Source organism: Dipodomys ordii, unplaced genomic scaffold (assembly GCF_000151885.1).
Source record: "Dipodomys ordii isolate 6190 unplaced genomic scaffold, Dord_2.0 Scaffold11, whole genome shotgun sequence".
Lineage (NCBI taxonomy): Eukaryota > Metazoa > Chordata > Mammalia > Rodentia > Heteromyidae > Dipodomys > Dipodomys ordii.
The window spans coordinates 6689886-6716243 of record NW_012267227.1 but is presented as its reverse complement, the minus strand read 5'-3'; the positions used below and the strand labels follow the sequence as shown (position 1 = coordinate 6716243).

The 26358-nt window shown below is 45.5% G+C and overlaps 1 protein-coding gene across 1 annotated transcript; it reads left to right on the top strand.

The window, feature by feature from the left end:
• The first annotated feature begins 506 nt into the window (after positions 1-506).
• Fam81a (family with sequence similarity 81, member A) lies at positions 507-21062 on the top strand. Its single transcript, XM_013010067.1, has 8 exons — positions 507-603; positions 2461-2734; positions 12269-12387; positions 15167-15296; positions 17284-17390; positions 19258-19393; positions 19914-20109; positions 20697-21062. The coding sequence occupies exons 1-8, from the start codon at positions 593-595 to the stop codon at positions 20819-20821; spliced, it is 1098 nt and encodes a 365-aa protein (XP_012865521.1). The 5' UTR covers positions 507-592; the 3' UTR covers positions 20822-21062.
• Positions 21063-26358: the final 5296 nt, after the last annotated feature.

The following is a 26358-nucleotide window of genomic DNA, read 5'->3' as shown; positions in this document are numbered from 1 at the left end:
TTTGGCCTCTGACAGTATATAGCTCAGTGGTAGAACCCTTGCCTAGCCTGTTCAAGGCCCTAGGTTCGATTCCAGGACCAAGGATAAAAAGGGAGGGGGAGGAAGAAGGAAGGGCAGGAGGGAGGAATGGAAAAAAGAGAGGGAAGGAAGGAAGGAAAAAAAGAAGGAAGGATGGAAGGAAAGAAATGTTTGTGCAGAACGGTTTCTTTTTTCAAGTGTGGTATGCAGATGTAGTATAAGGAAACTTCATTTCAGTATCCTTGTTGATCTGTCTAGGAAGGATTAGTAGCATTCATTTCAGGAGCATTTGATTTCTGCTAGATTGTCTTCTTCTTCTCTGGGTCCATGTGCTGTTTATTGCATAGGTAAGACACAAAGCATTTTCTAACCTACTTGATCTGCGTGTGATGGATGAACTGCTCCAGGAACACAATGAGAAGCTTGGGAGGTCATGAAGCTTGAGATGTGAACTGTTCGGCATTTTTAATGTTCCTGTTTTCCAACAGATGTGAATTCTTAAAAAGAAAATGGCCAGACGGAACACTGCGCTTCCTACTCGAGTCACTGAGGAAAGGTAGAATATTTGGAAAATATGCATCTAAGGTATAGTCCTACCTCCCAGCAACCCCAGAGGGCTCACAGCGGGTGTGGTACCCACGGGAGAGGGAACCTGGTGGCTGCCATATCTACCAAGAAGTGTGTGTGTGTGTGTGTGTGTGTGTGTGTGTGCTGGGGCTTGAACTCATGGCCTGGGCACTATCCCTGAGCTTTTATGCTTGAGGCTAGTGCTCTACCACTCAAGTCACAGTTCCACTTCTGGCTTTTTAGTGTTGCATTGGAGATAAAGTCTCATGGACTTTCCTGCCTGGGGCTGGCTTTAAACTGTGATCTGAGATCTCAGCCTCCTGAATAGCTAGGATTACAGGTGTGAGCCACCAGCATCTGGTTAAAGGGTCAACTTTCAAAAATGAGATTACTTCAATCACAAGTCTCTAAATCTTCCCTTCCTTGTCCTTCCTTCCTTCCTTCCTTCCTTCCTTCCTTCCTTCCTTCCTTCCTTTTTCTTCCTTCTTTCCTTCCTTCCTTCCTTCCTTCCTTCCTTCCTTCCTTCCTTCCTTCCTTCTTTCTTTCTCTCCCTCTTTCTTTCTAATTGTGAGATGATGTGACCATTTAAGACTGAATTTCCAGATAGCCATTCACGGGCCAGGCATCGTAACTCCCTTTAGCTGGGGAATGTCCCTTTCATTTTCCCCAAGTCCCCACCGCTCCCTATGGCTTTGAGCATGGAGGGCTTCGACCACTCCTGGCCCCTGCCTCATCCCTGTAGGCATTTCTGTTTGTAAACACGCAGCGGGAAGGAAGAGGAGCAGTCAGCTTGATCTTGATAAGACAGCTTCTCCTGGGGAGACATCTCCGTGTGCCCCATTGTGCCAGCCTCTGGTTCATAGAGATCATGGACTCCTGTCAAGTCCATGGGTACAATTATCTGCATACCCTCTCAGGCTCACAAAAAAAGGGCCAGGAACACTGGGATAGATAATTTGTATTTCCTTCTTTGGGAACTCTGTGGGGGGGGGGTTGGGGGGGGAGACTTGAACTCAGGACCTAAATGTTGTCCATTAGCTTTTTTTTCTCAAGGTTGGTCCTCTACCATTTGGGCCACACTCTGCTTCCAGCTTTTTGCTGGTTCATTGGAGATGAGAGTCTTATGGACTTTCCTGCCTGGACTGGCTGCAAACCATGATCCTCAGATCTCAGCTACCTCTACTTCTGGCTTTTTTTTGGGTGGTTAATTGGAGATCAGAATCTTCCAGCCTGCACCTGATGGCTCATGCCTGTCATCCTAGCTACTCAGGAGGCTGAGATCTGAGGATTGCATTTCAAAGCCAGCCTGGGCAGGAAAGTCTGTGAGACTCTTATCTCCAATAAACCACTAGAAAACCGGAAGTGGCACTGTGGCTCAAGTGGTAGATTGCTTGCCTTGAGCTGAAAAGCACAAGGACAGCGCCCAGGCCCAGAGTTCAAGCCCCATGACTGACAAAAAAAAAAAAAAAAAGAATCTTCCAGGGGCTGAGAAGGTGGCTTACTGGTAGAGTGCTTGCCTAGCATGCATGAAACCCTGGGTTTGATTCCTCAGCACCACATAAACAGAAAAAAGGCAGCTGTGGCACTGTGGCTCAGGTGATAGAGCGCTAGCCTTGAGCAAAAGAGCTGAGGGACAGCGCCCAGGCCCAGAGTTCAAGCTCTAGAACTGGCAAGAAAAAGAAAAAAAAGAATCTTCCAGACTTTTTTTTTGCCTGCACTGGTTTTGAACCATGATCCTCAGATCTCAGTCTCCTGAGTGGCTAGGATTACAGGTGTGAGCCACAGTGCCCGCTGTCTGGGGAAAGTCTTCATTCTGGCTTGATCTGTGGCTTTTTTCCCCACAATGACCAGCCCTGTCCCTGTGTCCCCATGCAGGCGTGTGAGAACCATGCCGAGACACAGCCAGTCCCTCTCCATGGCTCCCTACCCGTCGGTGAGCCTGGTGGAGCAGCTGGAGGACCGGATCCTGTGCCACGAGAAGACCACGGCCGCCCTGGTGGAGCACGCCTTCCGGATTAAAGATGACATCGTCAGCAGCCTGCAGAAAATGCAGAACAAAGGTGGCGGCGACCGGCTGGCCAGACTCTTCCTGGAGGAGCACATCAGAAACATAACCGCCATCGTGAAGCAGCTCAACCGGGATATCGAGGTAAGGTGGTGCAAGTCACCAGACTGTGGTGAGCCCCCAAAAGTCTATGTCCAAGTCCCCTCACCATCTGATTCGTATGTGCCAGGCTTGAACTCAGGGCCTGGGTGCTGTCCCTTACTTTTTATTTTTGCTCAAGGCTAATAATGCTCTTCCAGCCTTTTATCATTGGAGATTAGAGTCTCATAGATTTTTCTGTCCAGGTTGGTTTTGAACCTTGATCCTCAGATCTCAGCCTCCTCAGTAGTTGGGATTATAGGAGTGAGCCACCATGCCTGGCTTTCCTCCCCGCCCCCCCCAGTCCAGGGCTTGAACTCAGGATCTGGGTATTGTCCCTGAGCTTCTTTTACTCAAGGCTAGCACTCTACCACTTGAGCCACAATACCACTTCTGGTTTTTTTTTCTGTTTATGTACTACTGAGGAATCAAACCCAGGGCTTCATGACTGCTAGGCTAGCACTCTACCACTAAGGCACATTCCCAGCCTCCATGCCTTGCTTTATCTGATCTTTTTTTTTTTTTTTTATTTTTTCTCCATCATGGGGTTTGAACTCTGGGCCTGGGCGCTGTCCCTCAGCTCTTCAGCTCAAGGCAAGCACTCTACCACTTGACCCAAAGTACCACTTCTAGTTTTCTGATGGTTAACTGGAGATCAGACAGACTTTCCTGCCAGGGCTGGCTTTGAACCATGATCCTCAGATCTCAGCCTCCTGAGTAGTTAGGATTACAGGTATGAGCCACCAGCGGCCAGCAACTTTATCTGATCTTAATGATCACCAAGGAAATGACATTACTCTGGCAATGGAGAACAGTTCCTGTCCCTTATATTTATGGATATTCCACATTTCCCCTGCTGATTAGGAGAGAGAGCTGGGCGCCGGTGGCTCATGCCTGTCATCCTAGCTACTCAAGAGGCTGAGATCTGAGGATTGTGGTTCAGAGCCAGCCTGGGCAGGAAACTCTGTGAGACTTGTATCTCCAATAAACCACTAGAAAACTGGAAGTGGTGCTGTGGCTCAAGTGATAGAGCACTCGCCTTGTGCTGAAGAGCACAGGGACAGAGCCCAGGCCCAGAGTTCAAGCCCCATGACCAATCAAAAAAAAAAAAAAGTAGATGAAGACAGCCATTAAATGAATCTTAGGTTGGGGCTGGGAAGGTGGTTCAGTGGTAGAGTGCTTGCCTTGCATGCCTGAGGCCCTGGGTTCGATTCCTCAGCACCACATAAGCAAAAAGAAAAAAGCCAGAAGTGGCGCTGTGGCTCAAGTGGTAGAGCGCTAACCTTGAGCTGAAGAGCTGAGGGACAGCGCCCAGGCCCAGAGTTCAGGTCCCACGACTGGACCCCCCCAAAAAATAAGTAAATAAAAATAAATGAATTACTAGGTCAGCCTTCACTGCTCTGAATGAGAAGTTTCTAGCCATAATTACTAGATACAATTATTAGATATTTTACAGTTTTGTTTCCAAATCACTTAGGTGTCGGACCTGCACCTCAGGTTCCTTTTCCTTGGTTTGTGCAGTGGTGCAGCACCTCTTTAGCATGAGTAAGGGCAGGGGTTCAATTCCAGCCTTAGAAGGGGGAAGAGAAGGAAAAGGAAGGGGAGGGAAAGGAAGGGAAGAAAAGGCCCAAACTGTCTTTACATTTGTAGTTTACTGTGACTTTTTTTTGAGCAATATATATTTGCTTGTTTGTTTAGAAATTTAATTTAGACAAGTGGTAGAGTGCTTGCCTTGAGCTGAAGAGCTGAGGGACAGCAGCCAGGCCCAGAGTTCAAGCCCCACGACCGACCAAAAACAAAACAAAGAAATTTAATTTAGATCTAGGTACTGGTGGCTCATACCTGTAATCCTAGCTACTCAGGAGGCTGAGGTCTGAGGATCAAGGTGCAAGGCCAGCCCAGACAGGAAAGTCCATGTACTTATATTTTAAATTAACCACCAAAAAGCCAGAAATGGAGATGTGGTTCAAGTGGTAAGATTCTCCAGTGTTGAGCTCAGGGACTGCAGCACCCAGGCCTTAAGTTCAAGCCCCAGTGCTGGCACGAAAAATAAGAAGACAGAAACAGACAGATGGCAGCAGGCAGCCAATGAGAACACATATCCATTGGATCATGTCTTCAGTGATTTCATAGGCGAAATGTCCCAGGTTCCCCAAAAGCCAAAGTCACAGCAAGAGCCCCCAAGGCTCCGGGGGGAGTCCAAAGTACTTCTCCAAGTCTGCAGATCTGCATGCAAAGGGGCCATCCCCAACCACCACCAACTGCTCGCCAGGGCTGATCTTCTTGGGAGTAGTAATGACTTTAACCAGACACTGTGGATAATCCATAATTCATCATTGCCTGGATGACAGCTCTTCTAAATTTATAATGATGATGCTTTATGGAAAGTTTCTGAAGACTAAATAATTAATGATACATTTTACATCAAAAGGCAACTCCTAGCTGGGCTCTCGTGGCTCACACCTGTAATCCAAGCTACTCAGGAGGATCACAGTTTGAAGGCTTCGAACTCAAGTCTGTGGTGACTTATCTCCAACTTCCCACCAAAAACCCAGAAGTAGGGTTGTAGCTCAAGTGGTAGAGTGCCAGCCTTGAGCAAAAGAAGCTCAGGGACAACACAGTGGCCAGGCCCTGAGTTCAAGCCTCAGGTCTAGAAAACAACAACAAAACTTAACACACATACACACAAGGTAAACATTCAAATATCCAAAGTAAGCACTTTTTGCCCCAATTAGATTTTACTCAGTTTTCTCTCTCTACAATAGAAACCATCTTTTCAGCTGCAAAATTTGCATACTCTAAAAATACAAGTAAATGCAAAGCAGTGCTGTCTGGACCAGCAAGAATAATCATTACATAAAATGTGTTTCGGATGTGGGAAAACCAACAAATCTGCAATTTCAAACTCACTGCATTGTAAACTGTTCAAAAAGTGTCTTTAAAAGGACTTGGGGATTCAGCTTAAGTGGTAGAGCATTTGTCTAGCAAGCATGAGGTCCTGGGTTCAATCCCTAGTACTAAAAGCCAAAGAGAAAGCACCTTAAAAAAGTATGATTGCTAGTCTGGGAATGTAGCTAAGTGGCAGAGCACTTGCCTAGCATGCACATCCCCCTGGGTTCTAACCCCCAGCACTGAAGAAAAGAAAGAAAACCTGTGTGCCAGAGAGAGAGGGTGGAAGGGACGAGGAGCAGGCAAAATCACAAAATGATTGATAACTCTGGATTCCTAAGAATCCAATCACCCTAAGTATGAAAGTAGTTTGAGTGAAACTAAGAACTCAAGCTAGAATCACCTCGCTTCACATCACCTAGAATGGCCAGCAGGGGCAAAAGTAGAGAATGGTTCATAGCCCTGCCTCTCACATTGGTTATCTAGGCTCAGGCTTCTGACAGAGCTCCCAAGAAGCAAAGTAGAGAAGGGAAAGTAAATGCAGTGGGGGCTGGGAATGTGGCTTAGTGGTAGCGTGTTTGCCTAGCATGTATGAAACCCTGGGTTTGATTCTTCAGTACCACATAAACAGAGAAAGCCAGAAGTGGTGCCGTGGCTCAAAGGGTAGCATATTAGCCTTGAGCAAAAGAAGCGCAGAGACAGTGCCCAGGCCCTGAGTTCAAGGACTGGCAAAAAAAGAAAGAAAGACAAGAAAAGAAAAGAGAAGGAAGGAAGAAGGAAGGAAGGAAGGAAAGAAGGAAGGAAGGACATTTAAGGAGCTTAATATCTCACCGTTTAATCTCAGTATTGTCACTAACAGGTCTTGAACCTTCAGGCTACTCCCTCGGGCCTCTCTGAAAGGGATGTGCTTTGAAGTGGGGCCTCTCTGAAAGGGATGTGCTTTGAAGTGGGGCCTCTCTGAAAGGGATGTGCTTTGAAGTGGGTCTTGCTTTGTAGCCCCGGCTGGCCTCAAATTCCTAATCCTCTTGCCTCAGTCTCTTCAATGCTGGGATTACAGGTGTATACCACCATGCCTTTCCTCTGAGAGTCTTTTAGGCCTTTATTGCTACTTGCATGTCTATAAAGGTGCTCATTCTAATGGGGGGCTTTATTTACCTAAACATTTGTCATGGTTCAAAAGATGGTATTCATCCCAAATCCATGTTCAGACTGGATCCCCACAGAGGGACCCATCAGTGGGGACTTTGAAGGGGGAGGGAGATGATGGCGTCAGGAACTCGGCACCCACATGAATGGGTCAGGATGTTCAAACTGACTGTGGAGTTGGGCACTGGTGGCTCACTCCTGTCACCCTAGCTACTGAGGAGGCTGAGATCTGAGGATCTGGGTTCAAAGCCAGGCTGGGTAAAAAGTCTGTCAGATTCTCTTTATTTATTTAGTTTTTGGGTCAGTCATGGGGCTTGAACTCTGGGCCTAGGCACTGTCCCTGAGCTCTTCAGTCTAAGGCTAGCACTCTATCACTTAAGCCACAGCAGCACTTCCGGTTTTCTGGTAGTTAATTGGGGATAAGAGTCTCACAGATTTTCCTGCCCAGGCTGGCTTTGAACCATGATCCTCAGATGTCAGCCTCCTGAGTAGCTAGGATTATAGGAGCCACTGGCTCCTGGCTTGAGATTCTTAGCTCCAATAAACCACCAGGAAATGCAGAAATAGAGCTGTGGTTCAAGTGGTAGAACACCAGCTTTGAGCAAAAAGAAAAGCGCACAGGCCCTGAGTTCAAGCCTCAGAACCAACATACAGACACACACACACACACACACACACACGCACACACACACACACACACACACAGTCCTTGCATTCATCCAGCTTGCAGACTGACTTACAGTTACTGATCGTGTCGACTGCAAAGTTGTTGGGGGAAGGAAGCAGGGAGGCCTGGGCCATGGCCTAGAGGCAGAGTGCGGGGCTGGCATGCTCCAGTACCCGGGTTCCATCCCCGGCTCCTCAGAAAAACGAAAGAGGAATGGATGCAGCATCACGAATTGGGGCTCTGGTGAAATTCAGGGAACTGTGAGAGTCAGGGGAGGAAGTGGGTGGATTTGGGGGTGTGGAGGAAAGGATGACTGGACTTCCTGTGTGTTGGAGGGCCACACTTCTATTTGGGCACTCGGCTCTGCAAATTCCCAGGTGGGAATAAATGCCATCCATAAGGCTGGAGCTGTGGGGAACTTCCAGTTCCCGTATGGAACTGGGGAGCAGATCTATGAGGATCTGCACCCTGCAGGTGGGCCTTCCAGTGGCCATATTGGAATTATCTCATTCCTTCGTTCTCTGTTTCTGGATGATGACATCCTGTCTGGTGGCTTGGGGGTGGGGGGAGAGGGAGGGGGGAAGGAGGGGGGGGGGAGGGGGGGAGGGGTGGAGGACGGAGAGGGGAGAGGCTCAGCATGATGGCTATCATGTGATCTTCTTGTTAAGCCAGGTATGATGGCTCACGCCTCTAATCTTAGCTCCTTAGGAGGCTGAGATCTGAGGATCATCGTTCAAAACCAACCCCAGCCAGAAAAGTCTATGAGACTCTTATCTCTCATGTACCACCAAAATGCCTGAAGTGGAGTTGTGGATCAAGTGGTAGAGCACCAGCGTTAAGCACAAAAGCTTAGGATCAGTGCACAGGCTCTGAGTTCAAGCCCCAGACTGGTGTCTGCTTTTCAAGATGGTGGCCTCTTCTCTGTGCATGGGTGTGGTTGTGCACTTATCTACCTGTAGTTTCTCCTGCTGCAAATCAGTTTCCTACCCAGGGCTCTGCAGAGTAGGCGGGCAAAACACAGCTTCTACTACTGGCAATAATGGAGATTTAACGAGCTACTTATGGACATAGTAATTATCAAGTGAGTGTGTGAGCATGATGGATTATTGTCCAATGACAAATTCAGGCACAGTCCTGACTTTATACAAGGATTGCTTTTCTAATGCTTCATTTTAGAGTTACCTGAAATTTGAAGCTCTGTTTTGTTTTTTTTTATCTTTTTCACTCTTGTGACTACTCTTTGAAGCCAGATTTAGTGCTTTTTGTTTTGTGATTGCATTTAATTTCTGTATGGTTCAAAGCATCTCTAATATAATATCTTGTTTTTCTGCATAAGAATTCTAAAAATCAAATGGGATTTTCTTGTTTCTAAGCATTAAAAAAAGCATTCTTTTTTCCCCTGGTTATAAAAGAAATGTATGTTCTTTGTGGGAAATGCAAAAATGAGGAATCCAGCATAATTTCCCTCCAGAGAAAAGCAAAATGGGAACATTCTAGTACTTTGAAGGGTTCTTAACAGGTAGCTGGCATCACACAGTAGCTTTATTTCATGCCCTTTATGCTTAATAGAAAACTATGTATTCTTCCTTGGTGTGTGTGTGTGTGTGTGTGTGTGTGTGTGTGTGTATCCCGGGGCTTGAACTCAGGGCCTGGGTGCTGTCTCGTGAGCTTTTTCTTGCTCAAGGCTGGTGCTTTGCCACTTGAGCCGTAGCTCCACTTGTGGCTTTTGGTAGTTTAGTAGAGATAAGTGTTTCATAGAGGGCCGGGAATGTGGCTTAGTGGTAAGAGTGCTTGCCTAGCACGAATGAGGCCCTGGGTTTGATTCCTCAGTACCACATAAACAGAAAAGGCTGGAAGTGGTACTGTGGCTCAAAGGATAGAGTGCTAGCCTTGAGCAAAGAGTAGCTCAGGGACAGTGCTCAGGCCTAGAGCTCAAGCCAAGACTGGCAAAATAAAAAGGAAGTCTCATGGACTTTCCTACCTACCCAGGCTGGCTTTGAACCATGATCCTCACGTCTCAGCCTCCTGAGTAGCTAGGAGGACAGGCGTGAGCCACCAGCATGGAGCTGAGGGCCTCTGTTTTAATGTCATATTATGGACAAATGTTCAAAGAGTTCCACAGAGAATGAATTAGTGTTGCCTGCTATAAACTGTATAGGTGTCACTTGCTATTAAGGGAGAGCGCTCGCTCACCAAGGCTGTCTAGCCAGTGGGAGAGTGCCAGAGAATTAGTCAGATCTGAAGTTCCCTTGCAGGAATGCGTTCAGATGACTAATGTTTTGTCATTCAGAGGTGATTGTAGCTCGTTTTTCATTCTTACTCCTTAAGCAAGTTCATTCAGAAAAAGTTGGGCATTGGAAATCCCCAAGTACTTGAAGCCTGGGAGAATTGAGGTTTGAGGCTAGCCCAGGCAAAAAATGTTATTGAGATGCCTCCCATCTCAGTTAATAAGCTGGCGCAGTGTCATACATCTGTGATCCTAGCTGTGGGAGGCTAGAGTAAGGAGGATGAAGGTCAGAGGCCAGCCAACACTGGGCAAAAAGAGCCATGCTATCTGGGGGGAAAAAAGTAGCTGGGTACGGAGGGTTCATGCCTGTAATCCTTGTAAAAGGCGAAAGATTTCTACGATCAGAAGAGAAACCGGAGTATGCTTGTAATCCTAGTTATTCAAGAGGCTGAGATCTGATGATCAAGATCTGAGGCCAACCTAGGCAGACAAATCTGAGAGCCTCTTATCTCCAATTCACTAGCAAAAAGCTAGAAGTGGAGACATGGCTTAAGTGGTAGAGTGACAGCCTTGAACAAAAAACACTATGCAAGGAGAGACTGAGTTTAAGCCCAGCACACACACACACATACACACACACACACACACACACACACACCCCTCCCTCACACAACAAGTTAAAAAAGGACTGACAAATATACATAGCTCAAGCAATACAGCCCCTGCTTAGCAAGCCCAAAGTTCTGAGTTCAAACTCCAAGACCATCAAAACAAAAGTAAAAGCTTAAAAGAATAAGAAAGAACAGGTGCAGAATTCCATTTTTTTTTCATGCTAGTCCTGGGACTTGAACTCAGGGCCTGGGTACTGTCTCTTAGCTTTTTCACTCAAGGCTGGTGCTCTACCAGTTGAGCCACACCTGAGTGAGACATGTTTTATTGTCATGATCACTCTGTCCACAGCGGTCCCTATCAGAGCAGTTATCTTCACGTTTTCTCCTTTTCACTAGGAAGTTTGCAAAATCTGAAAAATATACATAAGTGTACTTTTTTGTTTGTTTTTGCCAGTTTTGGGGCCTGAACTCAGGGCCTAGGCACTGTCCCTGAGCTGCTTTTGTTCAAAGCTAGCACTCTACCAGTTGAGCCACAGTGTCACTTCTGGCTTTTTCTGTGTATGTGGTACTAAGGAATGGAACCCAGGGCTTCATGCATGTGAGGCAAGCGCTCTACCACTAAGTCACCTTCCCAGCCCAAATGCACTTCTTAATTTTTAAGATGTGTGTGGCCATTGTGGGGCTTGAACTCAGGGCCTAGGTGCTGCCCCTGAGCTTTTGTGTTCAAGCCTGACACTCTACCACTTGAGCCCCAGCTCTACTTCCAGCTTTTTTGGGGTTTTTGGTGGTTAAGTGGAGTTAAGCATCTCAGGGATTTTCCTGCCTGCGGTTAGCTTTGAAGTGTGATCCTCAACTCTGTTTCTTCAGTAGCTAGGATTGCAGACGTGAGCCACTGGTACCTGGCTGTAAGTTAACTTTTTGTGAATGTATAGCAACTCCACCCCCCCAAAAAAAAAACAAATCAAAAGAAAATCATAAGTCATTAAGAACAGGAACACAAAACCATTTGATGTCCGCAAAATTGCATCACCTTGAGTTGGCTTCCTTGTTTGTTTGGGGAAGCATTACCAACCATGATTCCTAGAAATGCAGTCACAGGCAGATAAGCAGAACATGCTCAGATAACCTCCTGCATGGGCTGGAGGTCGGCAAGATGGCGGGCTAGTCACCATGTCACTCCCGAATAAATGGTACAAGTTTTCATGTGCCAGCCGTCAGGGGCCCTAGGAGGGAGATTAATCTCCAATGAACCACCAGAAAACCAGATGTGGTGCTGTGGCTTAAAGTGGTAGAGAGCTAGCCTTAAGCAGAAAAGCTCAGGGATAGCACCCAAGCCCCAAGTTCAAGCCCCATGACTGACAAAAAATAATTAGGAAACCAGGTATCACAGTTCACACCTGTGATCTAGCTACTCAGGAGGCTGAGACCTGGCCGTTCACAGCCACCCGAATCACCTGGAGGAAAGCTAGGCATTCATTTGGTTCAACCATTCAGCTTGAACCCTGGCTCAGGTTATAGATTCTTTTTCCCAAAGTGGACAAAAAAAAGAAAAGAAACTTTTGTGCCAATGCTGGTGGTTCACGCCTGTAATCCTAGCTACTCAGAAGGCTGAGATCTGAGGACCATGGTTCAAAGCCTAGGGGTGAAAGTCAGTGAAACTCTTGAGCAAAAAAGCTAAGGAAGGGCTGGGAAGGTGGCTCAGTGGTAGAGTGCTTGCCTTGCATGCCTGAGGCCCTGGGTTCGATTCCTCAGCATCACATAAGCAAAAAGAAAAAAGCCGGAAGTGGCGCTGTGGTTCAAGTGGTAGAGTGCTAGCCTTGAGCTGAAGAGCTGAGGGACAGCGCCCAGGCCCAGAGTTCAAGTCCCCCCCCCAAAAAAAAAAGCTACAGGACAGCACTTGGGCCCTGAGTTCAAGCCCCAGGATGAGCGCGCGCGCACCATGCTTCTGTTTGTCTATGAATGCACAAAACAACCCCCTGTGTGGTTTTGCTGTCGCCCAGGTCCTCCAGGAACAGATCCGAGCCAGGGACAATATTAGCTATGGAACGAATTCTGCCTTAAAGACCCTGGAGCTGCGCCAGCTGTCGGGTTTGGGAGATCTCCGGGGAAGAGTGGCACGGTAGGCTCAGCTTTGGGCGCTTCTGCTTATTAAGATGTTTCTCAACTTGGTACAAACCAGTCATCCTAGCACTGGGGGAACTAAGGCAGGGGGATCTCAAGTTCAATGCCAGCCTTGGGCTATAGAGAAGAACCTTGTCTTGAAAAACCTAAACGGCGACAACAACAATGAACAGCACTTTTGTTTCCTATAAACAACATTTTAGTGGGGAATACAATAATGACCCCTTAATCATGTACCCTACAGTCTTTCATTTTTTCTTTTTTTTTGGGAGGGGGTAGTAAAGTTTGAACTCAAGGCCTTGTACTTGCTCAGATTTTTGCTCACAGCTGGTGCTCTACCCCGAGTCATGCCTCTAGCCGAGCTTTTTGCTGATTATTTGAAAATGGACTCTTAAAGGCTTTTCTACACAGGCTGGCTGTGAACTGCCAGGTCTCAGCCTCCTGAGTAGCTAGATTACAGGTGTGAACTATGGTACCTGGTTTTTTGGTCAGTCATAGGGCTTGGGTGCTATCCCTGAGCTTTTCTGCTCAAGGCTAGCTCTCTACCACTTTGAGCCACAGCACCACATCTGGTTTTCTGGTGGTTCATTGGAGATAAGAGTCTCACAGACTAAAAAGGTGGAAATGGAGCTATGGCTCAAGTGGTAGAGCACCAGCCTTGAGCAAAAAAGTTTAAAAGGACAGAGCCAATTAACCTCCATTGCTGGTTAGTCAGAGATAAGAGTCTTACAGACTTTCCTGCCCAGGCTGACTTCAAACCAAGATCCTCAGATCTCAGCCCCCCGGAGTAGCTAGGATGACAGGCGTGAGCCTGCAGCGGCCAGCTCCCAACTTCTTTTTGCTCTATCCATTCTCATTTCACCCATAAAGGCTGGTAGTAGAGTCTGACTTGGTGGTGGTTCTGCCACGATTTCTTGGGTTTCTGGAGCTGGCTCTGTCTTTGCTGGAGGAAAATGAGAGAAAGCTCCCTCCACTAGTGTGCCACTTAGTAAGGTGATCATATTTTACTGAATCAAACAATACAGAGTTGGACTTAAAAAAAATATTTATTTTGGATGCTAATGGAGCTTGAACTTAGGGTTTCTTCACAAACTACTTCCTGAACAAGGACAGTCCAGAGTTAATGATCTATGCTACGTATGGGCCTCTCCTGCCCCCTGCTGTTCCTCGGTGGCAAGTGCAGCCACAAGTCCTTGTTTGTGGAGTGAATGGGCTCAAGAAATCAGCCCTTGATGATCCAAGAGTCCTTGCAAAGAGTCAGGGTGGAAGAAAGGAGAGGATGGGTTGAAGCAGGGTGTATCTGTGCAGACTCCAGGATTAGGGTCTTCAATGCTAGGTATGCGTGACTAAAAGCGGGGTTTTTGTTATTGTTGGATTTGTGTGTGTGTATGCTAGATCCTGGACTTGAACTCACGACCAGGGCTTTAACTTTTTTGCTCAAGGCTGGTGCTCTACCACTTGAGCCATAGTTCCACTTCTGCTTTTTTAGATGGTTAATCAGAGATAAGAGTTCTCACAGACTTTCCTACCCCATTTGGCTTTGAATCAGGATCCTTAGATCTCAGCCTCCTTGAGTTGCTAGGATTACAGGCATGAGCCACCAGCTCCCAACTTCCAATTATTCTTATGACACTGGATGTAATACAAAGTAGAGAAACCAGCTTGAAATATGTTCAGGGATCGTACATTCTTCAGTTTCTCTGAAGTTGTCATTCTTTTCTTGTCAACTTGTTCCTTTCTGTAACAAATGTTACCCAAAACCCATCAAAAATGTTTATTATGAGCACCAGATATGCTTTGCTTTGTTTTGTGGCTATATTTGTCTTTCTCTTGGAATCCTAATGAGACTTTGATGGTTGACATGAATATATGTGAAATAAAAAGTCTGGCAGAAGTTTGACTTTCTTGCATTGATTATATAATTGTTTTAAAGGAGTATGAATTTAAAAAGTTTTTTCCTTTTTGGTGCTGGTACTTAGGGCCTGTATGCTATCCTTTAGTTTTCTTTTTTTCACTTCAAGGCTGGCACTCTACCACTTGAGCTATATAACAAAAACCAGGGCTGAAGGTGTGGCCTAAGTGGTAGAGCACCATCCCTCAGCAGGAAAGCCAAGAAAGAATGCTACGCAACTCTAAGGCCCTGAGTTCAAACTCTAGCACTTGTAGGGGGTAGGGAGAGAAATGTGGGAATTTGTCAAATGCTTTTTCTCCATGTACTGAGGTGCTAAGGGTGGCTTGGCCTATTTTGGCATATTAAATTATTGCTTTCCTGTTGTCAAAATGAACCCATACTCCTGGAATAATTTTCCCTTGATTATGATATCGAATGGAGGGCAACTCTGTGAAAGCTCTCGAACCTTGTTAAAACGCTTGATGGAAGCTAGATACTGGTGGCTCATGCCTGTAATCCTAGCTACTCAGGAGGTTGAGATCTGAGGATCAGCTCAAAGCCAGCCTTCCTAGATTGAGTCTGTGAGACTCATCTCCAACTAACCACCAGAAATCTGGAAGTGGGGCTATGGCTCAAGTGGTAGAGTGCTAGCCTTGAGTGCAAAAGCTAAGCAAGATTACAAAGCCCTGAGTTCAAGTCCCTGGACTGCGCATGTGTGAACACACACACACACACACACACACACACACACACACACATTTACAAAATCTGAAGGACTGTACAGTTTGTCTGAATGGGGCTTTGCGCTTCCTAGTCTGTCAGGCAGCTTTTGTGCATATGTTAACCCTTTCTTTCACAAGAAACAGCTTCACTGTTTCCTGCACAGGTGTGATGCCAGCATAGCTAGACTTTCAGCCGAACACAAGACCACCTACGAAGGTCTCCAGCATTTGAACAAGGAGCAACAAGCTGCCAAACTGATCTTGGAAACGAAAATCAAAGATGCCGAAGGACAGGTGAGGCCCGTTTCAGGTAGCTTTTAAAAGCGGGGAATTGATTGTCAGCTAAGAATATCGTGACATGGAATATTTCATGCAGGAGAAATGGGCTGAGGCCCCCAGCATGGGTTTATGCAAATCAAAAAACCATAAACATCTCATTTCCCTTCTCCCTTTTCCTCTTTCTTTGGCGTTCCCTTCCTGAATCCGACAACCAAATTACCAAAAATTTTTTTCAGTTCAGTTCTAATTGTGAAGATTATTTTCCCCTGATTCCTAAGACAATTATTATATCCCCCAAATTGTAAATTTCACCTCTAAAACCATCTCCTAGCTGGATGCCAATGGCTCACGCCTATAATCCTAGCTACCCAGGAGGCTGAGATGTGAGGATCGCAGTGTGGAGCCAGCCCAAGCAGGAAAGCCTGAGAGTCTCTTATCTCCAATAAACCATGCAGAAAACTGAAAGTGGCTCTGTGGCTCAAGTGATAGAGCACTATCCTTGAGTAAAAAAGCTCAGGGACAGCACCCAGACCCAGAGTTCAAACCCTAGGACAGAAAGAAAGATAGAAAGAAAGAAAGAAAGGAGGGAGGGAAGGAAGGAAGGAAAGAAAGAAAGGAAGGCAGGCAAGAAGGAAGGGAGGGAGGGAAGAAGGGAAGGAAAAAGGGAGGGAGGGAGAGAGGGAGGGATAAACTTATCTCTTAACTACCTCCAGTAAAGATTTGAAGCTGGACTGGGAAGGTGGCTCAGTGATAGAGCGCTTGCCTTGCATGCCTGAGGCCCTGGGTTCAATTCCTCAGCACCACATAAGCAAAAAGAAAAAAGCCGGAAGTGGTGCTGTGGCTCAAGTGGTAGAGCGCTAGCCTTGAGCTGAAGAGCTGAGGGACAGCGCCCAGGCCCAGAGTTCAGGCTCCACGACCGACCCAAAAAAAAAAAAAAGAAAAAAAAAAGATTTGAAGCTACTGATATAAAAAACAAAACTAGATACTATAAAACTATGACGAAAAAATTAAAAGACAGGTCCTTTTTGTTTTTAAAGAACAGGTAAGGCTACAATTATTATACCAGAAAATAAATGCAAAGAAATAAGGAAATCTTGTTTGCCCGCAACCCAGCCAAGTAAAATACAGAAAACCATCAGACACATGCTTTGTTCTTTGTTCTGAATAGGATGAATGTCACATCTGGACCATTGTAGTTCTTGTGGAAAATGTGAACACTTCACATGAATTTTGGTCAAAAGCCAAGAGACATGGGTAGGCAGTAGGAGAAAGGATCAGGAGGGGTACAGGGGTCTTCACTGCTGAATAGACTTGATATAGACTAAATCTGTCACCTGGATGGATGTGTGTGTGTGTGTGTGTGTGTGTGTGTGTGTGTGCGCGCATGCGCTTGCGCGCCCGCATACATCAGTCCTGGGGATTGAACTCAGGGCCTGGGTTCTGTCAATTAGCTTTTTTGGCTCAAGGCAAAGTGGTACTCTACCACTTGAGCCAGAACTCCACTTTTTTGTTGTTGTTTTTGCTGGCTAACTAAAGATAAGAGTCTCACAGATTTTTCTTCCTGGGCTGGCTTCAAACCATGATCCTCAAATCTCTGCCTCCTGAGTAGCTAGGATTACAGGTGTGAGCCACAGGTACCTAACTAGGATGGATTTTTGTAAGTGACTGAAATTGAACTCCTTGTGAGTTGTAGCCACGGCGATGGTTGAAATCCCAAGGTAAAGATGACTTGGTTCGTGCCAATTGATCGAAGAGCTGCTCCTGGCAGCACTGTGGCCCCCTCGCTAGGGAAGTGTGAAGTTTAGGGCTGAGGGTGTGCAGTGTTTTGGCAGAGCGCCCAGCTTTGGCTTTTCATGGGTGTTTAAATAGGAAAATGGAAGTGGAAACACGAGGTGAATTCCTAATGGACTCACTGAGTTGGATCTTGCTGCCATTGGTTCACATAGAGCTTATGAGATGTTTTCCTGAGGTGTGATATTTACGAACAAACCTTCTCTTCCAGATTTCTCAGCTTTTGAACAGAGTGGATTTGTCGATCTCCGAGCAGAGCACCAAATTGAAGATGTCTCACAGAGACAGTAATCACCAGCTTCAGCTTTTGGATACTAAGTAAGGAATCTGTTCATTAAAACCAGTTGTCAGTTGTATAAACTCTGACTTTATGCCACACTATAGGTTGTTTTTTTTTTTAAATTTCTCCCAACATCACGTGATCTGATGGAATGCACCCCATCTGAAATCACCTGAGATAATCTGATAGAAAACACACACACACACACACACACACACACACACACACACACACACAGAGGATATTTTTGCCAAAGGATAACTTGAATCAAATGATGGAGAAATTCTTCAGATAAACATGGTTCCAAGGTTGTAAGCTGACTGGGTGATATTATTTTAGGAACGAGCTAGATCCATTGCTGTGGCTGCAGTGTAACTCTAAGATCAGTGGTTCCAAGGCAAGAAACCAGGACAATGGCAGTGTGGTGTTCACTGATGCCCCAGCTCTAGCTGGATATAAGAATCGATCCATAGCTTTGTTTTTTTTGTTATTGTTGTTTTGTTTTTTGTCGGTTGTGGGGCTTGAACTCTGGGCCTAGGGGCTGTCCCTCAGCTCTTCAGCTCAAGGATAGTGCTCTACCACTTGAGCCACAGAGCCACTTTCAGTTTTCTGCATGGTTTATTGGAGATAAGAATCTCAGAGGCTTTCCTGCCTGGGCTGGCTTTGAACCAAGATCCTCAGATCTCAGCCTACTGAGTAGCTAGGATTACAGGCGTGAGCCACCAGCGCCTGACCATTGCTTTGTTTTAAAGGATGTGACTAGATGGGCTGGAAAGGTGGCTCAGTGGTAGAGCACTTGCCTTGCATGCATGAGGCTCTGGGTTCGATTCCTCAGCACCACATAAGCTAAAAGAAAAAAGCCGGAAGTGGCGCTGTGGCTCAAGTGATAGAGCACTATCCTTGAGCTGAAGAGCTGAGGGACAGCGCCCAGGCCCAGAGTTCAGGCCCCACAACCAGACCCTCCCCCCCCCCAAAAAAAAAGTCTCATGGACTTTCCTGCCCAAGCTGGCTTTGAACGATGATTTCCAGATCTCAGCCTCAAGTAGCTAGGATTACAGGTATAATCAACTGGTTCCCAGCCTTTTTTTTTCTTTTTCTGGTTCTGGGCCTTGAACTTTGGGCCCAAGCACTGACCCTAAGATCCTTTTGCTCAAGGCTAGTGTTCTATCACTATATAAGTGGTGCACCACTTCCAGCTCTCAACTTTGCTAATTTCTTATAAAGAACAAGAAAACAGGTGTCACAAGACTTAGCTGCACTCCAGTGAGTGTTTGTTATCATTATGACTGAATCACATACCTATACTGTATATATTATTCTATGCTTCCATTGTATATTATAATAATAAAAATAAGAAAAAATACTAAGACTTTGGAAAGGGAAAGGATTGGAGGAATAGAAGGTTAGAAGAATTCCTCCTATTTTCCTTCTTATTGATTGATGATGATATTGGGGCTTGAACTCCAGGCTTGGGCACTGTCTCTTAGCTTTTTCATTCAAGGCTGGTGCTCTACCACTTAAGCCATAGCACCACTCCTGGCATTTTGGTACTTAAGTGGAAATAAAAGTCTCACACACTTCCTTGCTTGTCTGTCCTGGAACTGTGACATTCAGACCTCAGACTCTTGAGTCGCTAGGATTACAGGCATGAGCAACTAGTGCTCAAATCATCAGGTTCTTTTTTCTTTTTTATCCTCCTGGCCTCCAAACTTCCCAACTTAGTGCCAAGGGCAATCCTAGAAAACATAAATGTCATTTTTGGTGGGACAGGGTTTTATGCAGGTATGTGTATTAGTCATCAAAAACCCAATAGACATATATTGAAGTTGTTCAATGTTACCTAAAATTCATTTAACAATCAACTTGTTTATCTGCTTCTCATTTTATTTTATCATCTTATTTTAGATTTAAAGGTACAGTGGAAGAACTCAGTAACCAGATTTTATCTGCACGGAGTTGGTTGCAACAGGAGCAAGAACGGATAGAAAAAGAACTTTTACAGAAAATAGATCAGCTTTCTTTGGTTATAAAGGAAAACAGTGTAGGTATTGATGTTTGCTAATGATTTAGCAGTTATATCCAGTGGTGGGGGTGGCTACAAGATTGACCCATACCTAGCAACTGACCATTAATTTATTTGTAACCACCTAAATTAAGCAGGCAATTATTTCTTGCCTTTGAATCTGTTTTCATGGCTCACATTTGTGTGTGTGTGTGTTGTGTGTGTGTGTGTGTGTGTGTGTGTGTGTGTGCATGCCTGCCTGCCAGTTCTGGGACTTGAACTCAGGGCCTGGGTGTTATCCCTGAGCTTCTTTTCCTCAAGGTTAGTTAGTGCTTTGCCATTTGAGCCACAGCACCACTTCCAGCATTTTGTTTTGGGTAGTTAATTGGAGATAAGAGTCTCATAGACTTTCCTGCCCCGGGCTGGCTTTGAACTGTGATCCTCAGGTCTCAACCTTCTGATTAGCTAAGATTATAGGTGTGAGCCACCAGTGCCTGGCAACACTGTGTAGACTGTGTTTCTGCAATAACCAAGTCTAATTCTTTCCGGGGCCCCTCAGGGAGCCAGTGAAAGGGACATGGAGAGGAAGCTCAGCCAGATGTCAGCCAGGCTTGACAAAATCGAAGAGAGTCAAAAGAAGAATATGGAAGGACACAGGAGCAAGCAGGAGGAGGAGAAGGTGCAGGGGCGGATCAGCAAGCTGGAGCTCCAGATGAATGAAGACATAAAGGAAATGAGGGCAGAAGTGAATGCCGGTAAGTCCCAAACAAAACACTTGCTTTATCTTCTTTGTTCTCCTCCCCCCCCTCCCTCCCTCCTTCCTTCCTTTTGTTTTTTTGTTGGTTGCGGGGCCTGAACTCTGGGCCTGGGCACTGTCCCTCAGCTCTTCAGCTCAAGGTGAGCGCTCTACCATTTGAGCTATAGCACCACTTCCGGCTTTTTCTGCTTATGTGGTGCTGAGGAATCGAACCTAGGGCCTCAGGCATGCAAGGCAAGCGCTCTACCACTGAGCCCCCTCCCCCACATATCCTCTTTTACTTTATTTTTTTAATTTTTGCTGGTCCTGGGGCTTGAACTCAGGGCCTGGATGCTGTCCCTGACCTTTTCTTTTTGCTTAAGGCTGGTATTCTGCAACTTGAGCCACAGCTCGCCTTCTGACTTTTTGGTGGTTCCTTGGAGATAAGAGTCTCATGGACTTTCCTGCCCAAGCTGACTTCAAACCACGATCCTCAGATCTGAGCCTTCTGAGTAGCTAGGACTATATAGGTGTGAGCCACCAGTGCTGGGCTTAATGTATTCCTTTTCAAACACTAACTCTTTTGAAATTTCTCTTTTCTTGAAGGGTTTACAGCCATCTATGAAAGCATAGGATCCCTCAGGCAAGTTCTCGAGGCCAGGATGAAACTGGATAGGGACCAGCTACAGAAGCAAATTCAACAGATGCAGAAGCCGGACGCGCCCATGTGAACAAAGCGCAGCCAGGGACCGAAGAGATGGTTTTGCTAGTGAGGCTTGGACCCTGATCCCTTAGTAGCCAGGCCGCCTCTGCATTCAGGACTGTCCCGTCCATGGCGTGCATGTGCCAAGAAATACGTTTTCATGGGTCTCGATGTTTGAGTCTTGGATACACCTCTTTTTTTCTGTATAAATATATGATATACAATTTTTACTACTTGATTTGACTTCTTTGAATTCAGTGGAGTTCCTTCACCCCTGTCAGATTTTTTTTTTGGTGTGTGTGTGTGTGTGTGTGTGTGTGTGTGTGTGTGCCGGACCTGGGACTTGAACTCAGGGCCTGGACACTGTCCCTGAGCTTTTTTTTTTTTTTTTGCTCCAGGTAGTGCTCTACCACTTGAACCACAGCTCCACTTCTGGCTTTTTGGTGGTTCATTGGAGATAAGAATCTCCCAGACTTTTCCTGCCTGGGCTGGCTTCAAACTTCATCCTCAAATTTCAGCTTCCTGAGTAGCTGGGATTACAGGTGTGAGCCACTGGTGCCACCTGGCTCCCATCAGATTTTGAAAGGCTTTAATCTTATTTATTTTAGGATCAACAAGACTTCATTGATTTTCAATGCCTGATGCTCTAGCCAAGACAATTTGCTATTTTGGAAAAAAAAAATGTTGTGGGGAATTTTTTTAAATGAAGAAACGAAAGGAGATGCCACAAGATTGTGTTGCTCCTTTCCCTAAATTACTACAATATTCCCAAATAGAACTCAATTTTTGAGGCCATGTTTGGATTTTATTGCTGTTTTGTGTGTGTTTTGTATATTGATTATCTTCCTGTAAATCTTCTGTGTTTTGTAAAGAAGAAGAGATTTAACACTTTAAACAAGAACAAAAAGCCTACCATTTATGTAATGAAAATAGTTTAAAAAAGTTGATGAGTGCCATGTAAACCAAATGGAAACATAAGATCTAGATCATCGGAGGCACAATGTTTATCGCCACCTAGAGATATACTGGGTTTTAATATTTAAAACTATTTTTGATTTATCTACAGCCTGTATAATGATAGCCATATATTTAATATTGGAGTCGTGCTGCACAATCAGTTTATTGTACAACCAGTGATTCCTCTATTATAACAGAATGGGAGAATTTTCCAGACTTTATGATGTCTCTAAATACTTCCAAAATCGGTGCAATGTGCTGGGGTTTCTAAATACTCCCTGTAACTATGTTCTTGTGCCTTGGTTTTATCATGCCAGAGCACCATACCTGATAAAAAGCTTTGCCAACAAAGTCAAAGGTGTGATAATGCATCCTAGTTACATAAAAGGGGGAACATACATATTGTGTGCGTGTATGTGTGTGTGTGTGTGTGTGTTGGTACTGGGGCTTGAACTCAGGGCCTGGGCGCTGTTCCTTAGCTTTTTTGCTCAAGGCTAGTGCTCTACCACTTGAGCCACAGCTCTACTTCTGGCTTTTTTGGTGGTTCATTGGAGAGAAGAGTCTCACAGACTTTCCTGCCCCAGCTGGCCTCGAACCGTGATCCTCACTTCTCAGCCTTCAGGCTGAAATTACAGGAAGGATTACAGGTATGAGCCACCAGTGCCCAGCCTTGTTTTTTTTTTTTTCTTTTAATGTCTTAGTGTTTTGATTAATGTTAAGATGCAAATCTTTCAGTATTACTAATGAACTAGAAATTCATACTTTTTGTATGGGCCATGAATCCAATGGATATTGCATTTTTAAAGACTATGTGCTGGTACTCGGGCTTGAACTCAGGGTCTTGCATTCTTGCTTGGCTTTTTCAGCTGAAGGCTGGCACTCTAGTACTTGAGTCATAGCTCTACTACTGCTATTTTGCTGGTGATTTGAGATAAAGAGTCTTATAGACTTTCCTGACCGGGCTGGTTTTGAACTGTGATCTTCAGATCTAAGTTTCCCCTAAGATCACAGGCATGAACCATTCAGCGCCCAGCATTTGCATTTCTATGTCTGTCAAAATGTTCACTCTGAGCAACTTGGTAGAGTGTGGCTGTTCTGTCAAACACCATATTTAACAAGTCATGGAAAACTTGGCCTGTGATGTTGGTTCACGGCGGGGCACTGTGCGAGCACACAAATATTTACAACACTGCTTTTCCTTTTTATGTGAAAATGAAACAATAAAAACCATCCCATTTTGTCATTCTGTTTGTAAGGACTCAGGAAAATAAAAACATTTTCTATATTTCAGGACAAATTAAAAATGAAATATTGAACTGGCTCTTACTGTTGACTCCTATAAAATATGCTGGTAACGTACAGAATATTTTATTTATTTAGTTTTGTCTTTGTGCAGGTACTGGGGGACTTGAACTCAGGGCTTCTCACGCTCTCTTGGCTTTTTCTGCTCAAGGCTGGAACTCTACCATTTGAGCCATAGCACTAGCTTGAGCTCTTTTGCTGGTTAGTTTGGAGATGGGAGTCTTGCGGACACTTCTGCCTGGGCTGGCTTTGAACTATGATCCTCTAGATCTCTGCCTCCTGACTAGCTAGGATTACAGGCGTGAGCTGCCAGCTCCTGGGCTCTTTTATTCTTAATCACTTGATCTTTTTTTTTTTTTTTTTCTAATTTGGATTCAGAAGAAGTGATATATGGACCCTCCCTGTCATCCAGTATGGTTTACCATTCCTTGGCCCAAATCTTGTCATCTCTGTCTACTCCAAGGACAAAAAAGAGATAGACATAGGGCTGTTTCCTCAATTCAGCATGAGCCACATCAGAGCGCCACGCCCCCTTCCCTTCTCTCTCCCCTGAGGTCTATGGAGGGAGGCTCAGCATATCGGATGCCTGCAGGAGGTGCGTGGGGGGAGGGCAGGGTGGTCCAGGGGGTGATGTAAACAGGTGATTCAGTTGAATTTCTCAGTGTGCCCCCCCATTTTGCCATCCCCATGTTATGGGCTGTTCTAGGAACTCCCCATCCAGAGCGATGGGGTGGGGGTGCGATGGGGTGGGGGTTAAAAAGCTATTCATGCCCCGAAGCCCCCATCCCCCATCAAGTCAGAGTCTGTGGGGAGGGGGCGGGTATCAGTGTGTGTCAAGGCCCCCTGACCTTGTGGGGGAGGGGAGGGGTTACCCAGCTACAACCCGGAGATTACTCTGCTTCCCCAAGTTACAAGGACAATCAGCTTCCGAGTTCTTTCTTTTACCACAAATTTGCAATAAAAAAAAAATAACATTTCCAACATGGATGTGGTCTGTGTGCTTTGTTAAATTTAGTCTGAGGTGCAAGCTCAATTTTGGTAAATTGCTTTAGGGAAGAGAGTTGGTACTGGGGCTTGAACTCAGGCCCTGGGCCCTGTCCCTTGAAAGCTCAAGGATGGCACTTTACCACTTGAGCCCCAGCTCCACTTCCAACCTTCTGCTGATTAGCTGGAGATAAAAGAGTCTCACAAGCTGGGTTGCTGGTGGCTCACACTGTCATCCTAGCTACTCAGGAGATTGAGATCTGAAGATCATGGTTCAAAGCCAGCCTGGGCAGGAAAGTCCATGAGACTCTTATCTCCAATGAACCATAAGAAAACCAGAAATGATGCTGTGGCTCAAAGTGGTAGAGTGCTAGCCTTGAGTGAAAAAGCTCAGGGAGAGTACCCAGGCCCTGAGTTCAAGCCCCATGACTGACCATCTTCCCCTCAATGACTTTCCCACGTGGATTGGCTTTAAACCAAGATCCTCAGATCTCAGTCTCTTGAGTACCTAGGATTATAGGCCAGTCTTGTCCCTGACTGAAGGCCTAGAACTTTTGAGCTAAATTCCTGGCCCAGTGATTGTAATTAGTTTATGGTGGGTGTCTCAGACAATGGTGGATGGTATCTGATGACTTTTGCTCCTGATCACTGATGATTATATTTGCTGTATTTTCAAACTTGTGAAACTTCAGCTTGACTGAGGCCCGAATAAAGCAAAGGTCTGGCTGAGACGCAGAAGGGGAGAGGAACAAAGATGTTCATGGATTTGCCTCCCTGCAGTTCAGTTCCACGGCATCTCTTCCCTGAATCTTAGGAGATTCATGGGCTTTTGCTGCTTTCTTGTAGTCAGGAATGGGAGCAACAATAAAGCTTACAAGAGGGAGAATCCAGGACCAAGAAAAAGGCTTCGACAGCTCAACCCTTATTTTTTTTTTTTTTTGGGTCCGGTCATGGGGCCTGATTTTTAAGAGCAGGGAACAAGTATCCAAGAAGTCACTAGTGGGCATTGCAGGAAAGTAGAAGATGCAGGAGGCAGCTATAATACTGATCTCCCACAGCTCTGCCCTGATATGGCAGAGTGCAAAACAGACAACAAATTCCACCCTTATTGAGAGGTCACTATAGTGAAAGGTGAATACCAAAGAAAATAAATGAGGGGATAAAAAACACCAGGTAAGTGCTTTGGAGTGCAACACTCAGGAGATGGAGGAAGTGGCGGGAGAGGAGATGGAGGCCAAAATAAGATGGTAAGAAATGTTTTCTGGTCAGGCACCGGCAGGAGGTTAGTATCTGAGGATTGTGGTTTGAAGCCAGCCTGGGTAAGAAAGTCTGTGAGACTCTGTCTCCAACTAACCACCAAAAAGCCAGAAGTGGAGCTATGGATCAAGTGGTAGAGCACTAGCCTTGAGTGAAAAAGTTCAAGCGCCAGAACCAGCACCCCTGCTCAAGAAAGAGAAAGTGTGTGTGTGTGTGTGTGTGTGTGTGTGTGTGTGTGTGTGTGTGCTGGCACTAGGGTTTGAACTCAGGGTTTGGGCACTGCCTCTTAGCTTTTTCACTCAAGGCTGGCGCTCCACCACTTGAGCCACAGCTCCACTTCTGTTTTTTTTTCTTTAGTGATTAATCAGAGATAAGAATTTCATGGGCTTTCCTGCTCAGGTCTGCCGGGAATTGAGACCCTAACATCTCAGCCTTCTAAGTAAGCTAGGATTATGGGTGAAGTAATCTAATTGTTGTTGTTGTTGTTTATGTGTTACTGAGGAATTGAACCCAGGGCCTCATGCTTGTTAAGCAAACATTCTACCACCAAGCCACATTCACAGAATGTTGGTGACCACTGAATTGATCCCTTCTAACACCGGATTGCAGGAAAAGTGTGTTTGTGCATATTGCCTCTTTTCACTCTGTTATTTCTGGGAGTGTGAAGAATAGATCTGATTCCAGGCTTCTCTTTCATGTGTGTGTGTGTTCCAAAATTTAGAAAGTCTCCATTCATCTGGTTTTACCAGACTCAGGAAGCAGAAATCATCTCAGTTTAACCTTACCTCGGTTCTTTCTCTAAGATAAGCCCAGGATTATTTTGCTCTACCACTAGATGGAGGAGTAAGCCAAAAAGCTGAGTTTTGGTACTGTTCCTCTTCCAAAGGTTTTAAATAAGGATGAATCCGCACAGGTCTTGGACTTTGCTCTAATTTTATCCTAAACACTAAGCCTATAGATCCTCGTTTGCAGCTGAAGAAGCCAGAGATGTTCGTTTTAACTGAACTTTGAATGAGAGGCTTTGAGTTCAAGTCCCAGTAGTAAATCAAAAAAGAAAATTTAAAA

What these genes read in the sequence shown, in the direction of transcription:
- Fam81a (XM_013010067.1), top strand. An exon ending in CTTCAGCTTTTGGATACTAA is followed by an intron (nt 17,391 to 19,257) that starts GTAAGGAATCTG and finishes ATCTTATTTTAG; the next exon opens with ATTTAAAGGTACAGTGGAAG. An exon ending in TGGTTATAAAGGAAAACAGT is followed by an intron (nt 19,394 to 19,913) that starts GTAGGTATTGAT and finishes GGGGCCCCTCAG; the next exon opens with GGAGCCAGTGAAAGGGACAT.